This window comes from Emydura macquarii, unplaced genomic scaffold (genome assembly GCF_026122565.2).
Source record: "Emydura macquarii macquarii isolate MOO-44397 ecotype Brisbane River unplaced genomic scaffold, CSIRO-AGI_Emac_v2 contig_480, whole genome shotgun sequence".
NCBI lineage: Eukaryota > Metazoa > Chordata > Testudines > Chelidae > Emydura > Emydura macquarii.
In genome coordinates this window covers 12,309,663-12,322,371 of record NW_027130617.1, presented here as the reverse complement: position 1 = coordinate 12,322,371, position 12,709 = coordinate 12,309,663, and the positions used below count along the sequence as shown (strand labels likewise).

Sequence of the window (12,709 nt, the reverse complement as noted above, 5' to 3'; positions counted from 1 at the left end):
GGCCCCATGTGAAGCAGGGATCCAGGAAGAAAATTCTTTCCTTACTTCTCTTGAGGAAATTAATATTTGGCTGTGTTACTAGACCATCTCCTATCATGAATTTTAGAGCAATATCTTCCCTGCATCAACAGAAAAAGACAGAAAGAAATGAAAAAGCCAGATGAAAGAAGAAGCAGGCAAACAACATTGTTGACCTAAGGGAGCAGAACCCTTATTCCAGTGGGCATCTGACTTCTCGTTTATGCTAAAGAGGATGGTGACTAGTGTTCAAGCAGCAGGGCTGCTGACACAATATCCTTTGGAAACCAGGAAACCACTCCCTGTGACTGCTGAATCCCTTGTATTACGTTTGTATGGATACCATTGCCCATTACTACACAGGATCATGTCAAATGAGATCTATGTTAACGGTGACAAACATTTTGCACAAAACAAACTTGATGCTGGTGATGCATCTATAAGACTGCATGAATCAACAGAGCCAGAGCAGCTGTGCATTTGCGCAATTCATGGTATGAACGTTTTAGTGCTCTCTTTGTGGAATCTGATCCTCAGAGTTGAGAGATCAGATATTTCATCATAGGCATTACACATACAACATTACAAGACTGCAGTGACTATACACAGCTGTCTCACACATGCCCTACAAGCATGAAAACAGACACATTTTAGGTGATCTTCCTTACGTGGAGGTGGTGGAGAACACAGTACTACATAATGTTATATGAAACACTACCAAAGAGCAGCTCTGTAAGAGTGTCAAGAGGGCTCTCTTATAGAATAAAGGTGTAATTTTCTGTTAGAGAAAATTTCCATATTTGCATGTAAGGGGAAGAATTCTGCCATGGATGAAAGAACTGTGATGATTTTCCCAATCATTGTGCAATCTGCCTCCATGACATCATGCTTCCAATGTCATGCATAACACATTTTACATCTGTCATCAAAGCCAGTTTCAATTGCCACTTGACACTGGCTTAATCAAGCTAAAGACAAAAACCTGTAATAAAGGTATCATTGCCCAAAGAGCAAAGCAGATCTGATTCTTTCGTATATTTACTTAAATGGTTCATGTCCACCCTGTTAGCACATTCTGAATCAATGTCCACAGTGTTTATTCTTAAGTGAAATTTTAGTCTCCCCCTCCTTCCTTTGTTTATGAGTATCTGTGTTTCTGACAACTGACAAAGGGCACGCTGAAGTCTTACAGCAGTCACAGTTGGCTATGTGCTGCAGTCGCAATTTCCCCATGTAGCTTTGTTCAGTGTGCCTCAGCTCCGGAGAAAATAGGCAGGTAATGCAGACCCAGTAGTAGCTGAGCTCCTCCGCAAGGGCAGCCATTCCTATCCTAACTCCAGAGTCTTTTGCCTTCTTTACGTGCATGTATCGCATGTGCAAGTTCTACAGTGATGGTCATGGAGGCTGAAGTCGTTTGTTCATCCATGGAACTGTGTGGTCCAGTGCAATGCTCCCCAGCTTTGATTAGGAGGGTCCATTTTCCATGCCCACTCAATACCTGACATTTACATTCAGACTATCAATAATGGCCCCCCGCTGTGGTGCTGGTTTTTTAACATGGACTCAAGTCTGCTGACATCATCAGTTCCTTCTGCAGAGGCCAACTAACATTGTAACAATATTGTAACAACTTCTGGTTACTGCGGATCTGGGTTGGATGTGTACTGGTGACCTAGAAGTGAAAGCTACCCACACCCAAATACCAGCCTCCAGAATTATCCTGACTTCTTTGCTATTATTTTTAAAAAATAATCCTTAATAGTGATCATGTTGCGACCACCAAAATCTTTTCTCTTGGGAACACGACTTGGAATAATTGTATCTACCTAGTTCAACAAAATACAACATGAAACACAAAATTTGAAATACCATGATATTACAAGTTGCAGCTAAAATGTAAACTAAAATACGAAAATCTTTTGCAAGGAGCTTCATATATAGTTGTATATGAATTAGAAACATTGGACCAAATTTTGTTCTCATTTAAATTGGTATAAATTGGGAGTAACGCTATTAATTTCAGTGGAGTTACTCTGGATTTGCATTAGGTTTAAATTGGAGCAGAATTTGCCCCACTGTCTTGTTGCTCTGTTATATAGGGCCTACTTGGAATTCTATTGACCTGAATGGAACTATTTCTCATTTACATTGACGTAACTCAGAGAAGACTCAAGCCGAGAGACTCCCATTTGTGCAAGTTTAATTTCTATTTCCTTTAATAGGACTTACTCTTGCACACTGAAGGGTGAATATTTAAGATGATCAAAATCCCTGGATCCAAATACTCCCCAAAATTTGAAAAACATTGTATCCAGATCCTAATTTTATGTTTTGGGACCATCTTCAATGAATATGCCTCATAATTTTCCTCTCCTTTAAGAGCAGTGTGAACTGGGATGGTTTGGTTCAGGGAGTTAATGCTCTTCTTTCATCTTTGGAAATGTGGATTCAGAGCCTCATGAAATGTAAAAACCAGCATCAAATTCTTTCTCTCTCTGTCTCTTTCTCTCTCTCTCACATACACACACAGACACAGATAGTGCAAACTAGACATCTACATTTAAAATACCTACACATGGCTGTTCAATATCAAGTCATGACATCACTTTTTTACTTTAAAGAAATCCTCCTTGACGACAAAGGGGAAATAAATACATGGTGATAACCCCACAGATAAGAATTCTACAGGTAGGAATGCTTGACCATATCTAAGCCTATATACTTATAAATATGCGTGGGTATGCATCATGTTCTTCAGTAATTTTGAACTCTTAATAAATAACATTCTTGTTCTTTTCTTTACTCTGATAGATGCATGACATATAGAGTCAACAAACTGCAGGATCAAACAGAGACACTTGTTGCTTGTTTAGACATATGACCTGACAAAAGGCAGGGGAAAATTAAAAAAAACCCCAACTCATAACAAAAAACCCTAAGGAGAACAAAAGAAATATGCCAAGAGAAAATGTGGCATACATACTTTATACATGTTTAATTTCTGTTGTTTTGGTTGGAAAACAGCTGCAGGTGTCCTCTAATTATATCACCATTTTCACAAATATCAACTGTCATATTTAATGTGTTACATTTACCATACAGCCTCCTTGAACAGAACACTTCTTTCATTATGCATTTAGTGCCAGAGTTTCTAACAGTCATGCTAACTTTCAAGCTAGTCAATTAATGCATTATTTACAAGTTAAATGTTATTAAAAACAGATTCTTAATTTACTAATGATTCAGTAGACCCCAGGCAATATTCCAATTTGTTTTTCTTGAAAATGGAATAACACTTAGAACAAGGGGGAAAATAATGTCAAGAATACTTTGGCCTACTCATCTGTGCTATAGTTTCTGCTGTGTTTTTTCTGCCTCCTGATTCCCCCTCCTTTTTTTTATATATATATTGTATTTTGAACACATAAGCTAACCAGTTGCAGCATGATTGAGAGGAAAGGTCTATGAAAAATGAAAAACAGCAAAAACACTATTGTGAGTTTTGTTTTTTAAAAAGCACCAGGCAGTCTGGAATGATTCAATACATATGTTCACCATACAATACAGCACATTTTGATTTACAGCACCATTCTAACAGTACAGCAGATTGAGAAGGTTAGAAGTCAAGGGAAATTAAATATTATTATCATTCTCCTGTTGTTGTGCTGCACAATGTGAGTACATATCTTTTCAAATGCACTTTTAAACTCAAATTTATTTCTGAAGCTTTTAGCTCATCAGATTTTCACAAGCACTTGTGTGTAGTTAGTCTTTTCTATTTCTGTGCTGCTTTCCTCACATCTATATGCTTGTTCAGATGCTTCATCAAAGACTAATTCCTTTTCTATTCCCTCTTCTTAATTCTCAAACTAAAATCACTTACAATATGGTGGTTGCCATTAAAATGTTGACATTTACCATTTGAAGGTAATTATTGTTAGGACACTTAATATACCTGTAATTCCATAGTAATGCTAATTAGTTTCAAACATTAAACGTCAACATTTTAATGATGACCATTGTGGCTTTAAGATAATTGTGTCAGCGTGTTTGTTTTAATTTTGGGAAAAGTGAAATCCAAGCAGGAGTTCACAATTATATGCATTTTTTGCCATAGCATGTTTTTCAAATTATAGGTGTACCTGACTCACAAATTTGAGGTCTGGCACTGAACATGAATTTTGCGTGTATTAATGTTTGGATTCAATGATTAGGTTCAATCTGTTACAGAGATAGGCCTATGTTGCAAAGTTCAGACCCAGATATGGACAAAGATATGGATCCAAACTTTGCTTGTGTCTGTGCATGCATTGGGGAAGGTAGAGGGAGGTACAGAAGGTCAGATGTGAAGTTTTGATTTAGGCCCGTGTCTGCAGACGAGTCATTTCAAAGAGGTGGCCAATATCAGGATTTAAATTCCTGTAGGCCTTAGTTACTCAGGATGAGCTTCCATGGACAGCTAAATGTGTGATGCCCTCATCTTGTGGCTGGACCACATAAGGGATAATAGTCTACTATAGCTAAAAATGTTACTTCCTTAGCTGAGGTGGAATTAAGGTCCAGGTTCTATCTTTGCTGAAGATCTGTTGTGGTGGATCATTATAAAAGCATCCATCAGAAAGTTTCAGACTTTAAAACTAATTTTGTGTTTATTCAACTTTACAATCACTTCTCTGTACTATGTGTGTTTCGCATACTGTGAAACTGCACTACACTGTGCAACTGAATTAATTGTACGGTGACTCAACGGCATTAAACAATGACTTTGATATTTTAAGTACTGATTAAGAGGAATTTTTAATTCCTTCCTCATAATGAAACAACAAAAACCCCCACCCCAGTTACACAATCTTGAAACACTTATTCACTCTTCTATTCTGGGTGGACCCCACTGAGACAGAAAAAATCCTCAAAGCATTTAGCATGCTTAATGGCAGAATTAAAATTAAACAAGCAAAGATGTGCAACCTTAATGACACCCAGCAATGCTAGAGTAACAATTCCTAGCTTCTAAAACCTGTTATTTAACATAGTGAGTAAATCTTTTGGGAACTTTTCAGTGCTGCTGAATCCAACACCCACTCCCCCTACTTCTCTGCAAGGGAGGGAAGGAAAGAAAGGGAAGGGGTCTTGTACTCACTTGATCAGAAGAGTCTCTGCGAGAACTCCAAAGCACACAGCTGCTGCATGGAATACAGGACTGGGTGGAGGGTTCTTAAAAGCTACCATCATTCGATAGACTGCAAGGGGAATGATAGCCATTACTGCCAGGACCAAGCAGAAGAAGAGCCAATTCTGCCAGTGACAAAACAGGATTCTCCATACTGACCCATTCTGTAGATGGTACTGGAGGAAAAAAAAAAAAAGGAAAAACGGGTGAATTAATGCTGTGAAACTATGAGCATTAACTGCTAATAGCACAGGGCAAAGCACCTAAGTGATGATTCACATCTGACAATAAATATATGAATAGCTGTTGAAAGCTTGTTTGAGTTTCACAAAGGGGATTAAACAAACATTCATTTGTTCATTAGTCTTGAGCAACACTTTTATGGCAGGAGATGCATTAAACCTTAACATATGTCTGCAACCAAGGTATTTGGGGTTTTTAAAGATTAAGACACAAAGCAATGCATACTGTTGATGCAGAATGGCTTTGAACTACCTGTAATGGAGTGAGATATGTTTATTATACATTAACGCTGTGAATCTTCATCTTGTTGTAGACTAGTAAGGATGCCATATCTTCAAAGATAAAGACTTTAAAGGGCCCAATTCTGTGGCTGCTGGTGCGCCTGCATAAACGTGTTTTCTTTGAATAATTTGAAAAAGCAAGTGGTTTAAATCTGCTTCCTGGGTTAAATTATACTGAATCAATATCCTCCCCCCATTGTAAAGTCACTGCTTGTTGCCATCTGCACTGCGGGATGAGGGACTGCAGGGTAGCCCCCATTCATGACTTCTTCAGGACAGTTCCCAAAAGTGATGTCTCTGTCCAGCACTCTGCAAGACTGAAACCCCCCCAGATGTAACTGTGATAGGAAAAATCTCTTCTGCATCATGAGTTGACAGTGTCACGCTAAGTCAGTTTTGTGCAATACAGTGTTGCAGTGACATGAGATCACAGGGCTGACTCTTGGCTGTGGCAGAGAAGCACAGAGCATGACTTGGGAAGGGATGGGTGTGCATGTACAATGCTGGCCCTCAGACATTTCTGTGCTCATCTGATCCTGGGACAGCTGTGTGGTAGGCCAGTCTGCTGTAGCCATCTGTAGGCTGCTCTACATTATACCACCAGCCAATAGCTTCAAGGGACTCTCCTGACTGAGGATCAGGCAGTCCCAGGCTCATGACCCTTCTGCAGGAAGGGCATAGCTCAGAAGTCATTAGATAGCTTTATGCCACCGGAAGATCCCCTTGAGCAGAATGGATCCTTCTGTGCCTAGTTACATTGGCTTTAGGGTCACTTTGAAACATTGGTGCAGTGTAAAGCAGTCTGAGCCCAAAGAAGAACCTGGGTCCACATTTTTTTTTTGATCTGCAGGGCAGGACTGGAAGGTAATAAAAGGGTAGTAACTGAAGACTTTGGGGCCAAATCCTCAGGTGGTGCAAATCACCGTAGCATGACTGAACTCAGTATACTCATTCAGGATTACAGTAGCCCAGAGAGAGTCAACCTGGCTGAAGTGAACAAGCTGCACTTCCCCTCTTTTCCCAGAGGGCAGTTTTTGTGTGAGCAGCGCTGCATGGTGTAAAGTTAGTTATGACTGGGTCAGTGCAAACATAATCACAGACCTCAGGTCTCCAATTTATGTGCCTTTGGGTCTTCACCTCCTCTCACCAAGTGATAACATAAAAGGTTACGACGTGCAAAGCAAAAAGCTCATGTTGTTAGCTTCCTGAACTTGAAAAAAAAATTAAATTCCTAAAATTATTGTAAGCACAACACACTTGACATCATATGACACTGAAATGAATGGAAGATGGCATTTGAACATTATTATTCATTTAATAACATAGTCAGCATGATTAATATAATAACCTTACAGATGGATTTTTGTATTACCATCAATGAGTTCTATAAATTTACTTGACTTATTATAGTTCATCTTAATATTTAGACACACAGTGGTAACACTAAGAACATAAAAATGGCCATACTGGGTCAGACTAATGGTCTATCTAGTTCAGTATCCTGTCTTCTGACAGTGGCTAATGCCATGTGCTTCAGAGGGAATGAATAGAACAGGTAATCCTCAAGTGATCCATCCTGTCGGCCTTTCCCGCCTCTGGCAAACAGCAATCCCCGCCTATCCTGGCTAATAGCTATTGATGGAGTTATCCTCCATGAACTTATCTACCTCTTTTTTTTAACCCTGTTATAGTCCTGGACTTCACAACATCCTCTGGTAAGGAGTCCCATGGGTTGACTGTGCATTGTGTAAAGAAATACTTCCTTTGGTTCCTTTTAAACCTGATGCCTATTAATTTCATTTGGTGACCTCTGCTTTTTGTGTTATCAGAAGGAGTAAATCACACTTCCTTATTTACTTTCTCCACACCAGTCGTGATTTTATAGACGTCTATCATATCCCCCCTTAGACGTCTCTTTTCCAAGAAGAAAACCACAGTCTTATTAATTTCTCCTCATATGGAATCTTTTCCATATCCCTATTCATTTTAGATGTCCTTCTCTGTACCTTTTCCAATTCCAATATATCTTCTTTGAGATAGGGTGACCAGATCTGAACACAGTATTCAAGATGTGGATTATAAAGAGGCAATACGATATTTTCTGTCATATTATCTATCCCTTTCCTAATGACTCCCAACATTCTGTTAGCTTTTTTTGACTGCTGCTGCACATTGAGTAGATGTTTTCAGAGAACTATCCACAATGACTCCAAGATCTCTTGACAGCTAATGCAAACCCCATCATTTTATGTGTATAGTTGGGATTATGTTTTCCAATGCGCATTACTTTGCATTTATCAACATTGAATTTCATCTGCCATTTTGTTGCCCAGTCACCCAGTTTTGTGATATCTCCTTGTAACTCTTCTCAGTCTGCTTTGGACTTAACTATCTTGAGTAGTTTTGTATCATCTGCAAAATTTGCCACCTCACTGTTTACCCCTTTTCCAGATCATTTATGAATATGTTGGACAGTACTGGTCCCAGTACAGACCTCTGAGAGACACCGCTATTTACCTCTCTCCATTCTGAAAATTGACCATTTATTCTAACCCTTTGTTTCCTATCTTTTAGCCAGTTACTGACCCAAGAGAGGACCTTCCCTCTTTTCCTATGACCGCTTACTTTTGCTTAAGAGCCTTTGGTGAGGGACCTTGTCAAAGGCTTTCTGAAAATCTAAGTACACCATATCTACTGGATCACCCCTCTGTACATGCTTGTTGACTCCCTCAAAACATTCTAGTAGATTAGTGAGGCATGATTTCCTTTCACAAAAACCATGTTGACTCTTCCCCAACAAATCGTATTCATCTATGTGTCTGATAATTCTGTTCTTTACTATAGTTTCAATCAATTTGCCTGGTTCTTATATTAGGTTTACTGGCCTTTAATTGCCGGGATTGCCTCTGGAGTTTTTTTTAGCTATCCTCCAGTCACATTAGCTATCCTCCAGTCATCTGGTACAGAAGCTGATTTAAATGATAGGTTACATACCACAGTTAGTAGTTCTGCAATTTCACATTTGAGTTCCTTCAGAACTTTTGGGTGGATACCCATTTGGTCCTGGTGACTTATTACTGTTTAATTTATCAATTTGTTCCAAAACCTCCTCTAATGACACCTCAATCTGGGACAGTTCCTCAGATTTATCACCTAAAAAGAATGGCTCAGGTTTGGAAATCTCCCTCACATCCTTAATCGTGAAGACCGATGCAAAAAATTAATTTAGTTTCTCCGCAATAGCCTTATCTTCCTTGAATGCTCATTTTGCATCTCGATCGTCCAGTGGCCCCACTGGTGGTTTAGCAGGCTTCCTGCTTCTGAGGTACTTACAGTTTTTTTTGCTATTACTTTTGAGTCTTTGGTTAGCTGTTCTTCAAATTCTTTTTTGGCCTTCCTACTAATTATATTTTTACACTTCACTTGCCAGAGTTTATGCTCCTTTCTATTTTCCTCAGTAGGATATTATCTTCCACTTTTTAAAGGATGCCTTTTTGCCTCCAACTGCTTCTTTTACTTTGTTGTTTAGCCATGGTAGCACTTTTTTGTTCCTCTTACTGTATTTTTTAATTTGGGGTATACATTTAAATTGAGCCTCTGTTATGGTGTCTTTAAAACATTTCCATGTAGCTTCCAGGGATTTCACTTTTGGCACTGTACCTTTTAATTTCTGTTTAACTAACTTCCTCTTTTTTGTGTAGTTCCCCTTTTGGAAATTGAATGCTACCATGGTGGGCTGCTTTGGTGTTTCCCCCCACACAGGGATGTAAAATTTTATTAAGTTATAGTCACTATTACCACTGGTGAACAACATTGTTTTTGGGATATAATGACCAGCATCTTGTGAAATCCCTATTCATCTGTTGTGATGATTAGAAGTGGGGCTCTTTACTGTGGCCATTGGACCCTGACAGGACTCTGTATTTCCCTCTGGCTCTTTAGCACCAAAACCAATTAAACACAGACTGTGCTACCTATTGTCACCATACAGGGTCTTCTTAAATCCTGGCCTGGATTAAGTAGTCAGGGAAGGGACGGCTGACTACATTACACATCCTGCTGACTACACTGCACTGGGGACTACAGAATGGCAACATGGCTTCTTGAGAAATGTTGCAAGAAATTTCATGGAATAATAATAATTGATTATTTGTGTAAGGGAACTTCGCAATGGTCTCAGTGAAGATTGCAGCCCCACCATGCTATGTGCTGTACGATGGCATAAGAAGACAGTGTCTCTGAAGAGCGTACAATTTTCAGACGATCATTGTGAAATGTCCTCCAGTCAGCACTGCGTAACAAGGACCATCTTTACTAGGTTATCCTTTTGGTTTGTGATTGCAGGTTCTTCTGGGAATTTCCTTATACTGCGTCTCTCAGTGATGCTTTGACATGGCTGTAGATTAAGCATCTGCGTAAAATAGGCACAGAGAATTGTCCACAGGCCACAGAAGAAGAAAAGTAAAATCTCCATTTTTCATATTTAAATTGGATTGTAAATAAACAAGTATCAAAGAGGCAAACCACTCTGGGAAAAGTAGAACTTCTGGCCATTGCAGAAATATGAGAACTTCTTGAACACCGTTTTCTTCCTTCTCTCCGGCTCCTACTGCATTCATCTATCTTCCTCCCCACAACCTCCAGAAACTACCTGACTACATCCCTGCCCAGGACCCGCTGAATCTAATTTGCTTTACATATGGGCCCAAACTAAACCTTGGAGCTGACTACCCCTGAATTTCAAGACACTTGAGTCTGGATCCAAATGCTGTGGCTTGAGCAAGTTGTACTTTGCCTGCCCAAACATGATAATGCACTTCCGCTCTAACAGGCCAAAATCCTTCCTCTCCACTCCATGAACGGACAATAAGCTCCCCTACTTTTGATGATCCCATTGCAGGACCCAACAGCTTTGGTAGCTTGTCTTTAGGCATCTGAATGCTAGTGAGTACAAACCATTTGCACTGTGGGGCATGAATTCTACACAAAGGTGCAATGTCTCAAAGCATAAGGACGACCCGTGCCTGCTGATAGTGGGGGGCAGAGTGAGGGCAGCCGACTTCGGCAGTGTTACTGAGCATGCTCAGTACAAGCCACGCAACAAATCTGGGAGGGGGTGGGGGGCACGTGACCCTGCATGCTCCCCCCCACTTCGCCTCTGCAAGTGAGGTTCACCCATCACTAAAGAAAGCCTCTGCTAGAAGCTGATTCACAAATGCAAATTATGAAAGCAGAAATGGCAATACTCAGTACACAGTCTAACAAGGACGCACGCATGCAAAAGAACAGAATAGGACCTAATGTTCTTAGCAAACTTGACTCTTGTAAAGGACTGTGTGGGGAAGCTAGGAGAAGGGCAGCTATTGTACCAGGTTAACTTCATTACACCCACTTGCTTGTCATTTTTGTTTGAACCTCAAGAGAAAGGACTAACTGAACAAGGCACCCCGAGCATCCAGTTACGTAAAAGATTCCTCTACTGAGCCATCACACTTTTTTATTTTCACTTTTGATGCCATTTACTATTTAAACAGGTAGAATTTGAGTGGAATCAGTTTCTCCAAACTTTATACTTAGAGTATCAAAAAAATAAGTTATTTCAAGGACTATGTTGCTGTGTGATTGCAAAAACAGCACTGCAGGAAGAAATGTTGCCAATAAGAGCTTTTGGAAAATAGAAAACATTTAGCTATTGTGAGATTACTTTTCTGTGTCATTGTTTAGAAGCACCTGAAATGACTGTAGCTTATCTCTGCACATTTGATAGGCAGTGTGACTCACACTGTGATTACATGGAAGTACTGAAGAAGGAAAATATACGTAACCCATAGTTAGGATTAAACATAGGTCACAAGAAATAATCAGTGTTTACAGCATATTTAACCTGGGTGCAGTGAGTTTATTCAGATTTTATTTAAGAGTACATTTTCAGTGGGGAGTGCGTGGTAGTAAGCACACTTACGTTAGCAAGGCCAGGGTTCTTAGGCTGAATGCCAATGGACTTTTGCTGACCCCAGCAGTCTGGGAGCTCACAAAACAAGAATCATTTCTTGCCATAATTAAACTATGAAATGTATTTGCTTAAAAAAAGTTTTAATTACAATTGGCGTTTCTGATCTTAGTGCTGGAGGCAGTTGTCTTGCTGAAAATTGATGTCATTCATGGCACTGACAATAAGTAAACCCAGTGGAAAAGCCTGTAAAAAGCTTCTAGCCTGTGTTAGTATTGGTTTAACCATTGGAGAAAGCATTTTTGTTGTTACACTATTATTAAAACAGGTTGGAAATGGATCCCCACACTCTTCTATTGAGCTGACGATTGTCATACCGTTGACATCACAAACAATATAGTTTTTCAGCAACATGACTACCTCCAGCACGAGGCTCACAAATGTCACTTGTAACTGAAAACTGGTTTAACAACCACACCCTGCAATATTTCATAGTTCATAAACAATTCTTATCTTGAGAACAAAGGGAACCATTGGGCTGAGCAAAAGAAGTGCAACTCATGGCCAGCTCCTGGAGGCGCTGAGCATCCTCAGCACCTCAATGAGAGTCATGTGTGCTCCCCACCTCACAGCATTAGGCTCCATTTGAATGCAAGAGTAGAAGACCTTCACTCCATACTGCACAATAAAGGACAAGTACCTGGGTTGGGTTGGCCAGGACCTATATCAGCATGCCAATTCCAAAAGTGCGCAGAAGAATCACTTTTTCCAAACCATATGTCATAGCGCTGTGCATTATTTCAGCAACAAAAAGACATCCCCCTTCAACATGGAGCAGACAGGAATCAGATCATTTGAAAGAAGGGAATGGGGGAATTGCCTCCTCATAGCGATGACAAAAAGTCTCTGCTTTCATCTCCTTCACTTGAACTCTCTCACGAGATGGGTCAAGGGGCACATTCTGGATGCAAAGATTGAAAAAAAAAATCAATTTCAATGCACCAGAGGGTCTAAAAGACAGACATGGGTCTGCAGCTAAATCCTGCC

General features: G+C 39.8%; 1 protein-coding gene across 4 annotated transcripts in view; it reads right to left on the bottom strand.

Annotated features, from left to right (window-relative positions):
- The window catches only part of LOC137146894 (uncharacterized), a 221,707-nt gene that overhangs the window by 23,575 nt on the left and 185,423 nt on the right, over positions 1-12,709 (bottom strand). For all 4 annotated transcript variants that reach the window (XM_067538522.1, XM_067538521.1, XM_067538520.1 and 1 more), the window contains one exon: positions 5,159-5,364. In XM_067538522.1, the coding sequence (XP_067394623.1) occupies positions 5,159-5,364 (206 nt within the window). The remainder of the gene's footprint in view (positions 1-5,158; positions 5,365-12,709) is intronic.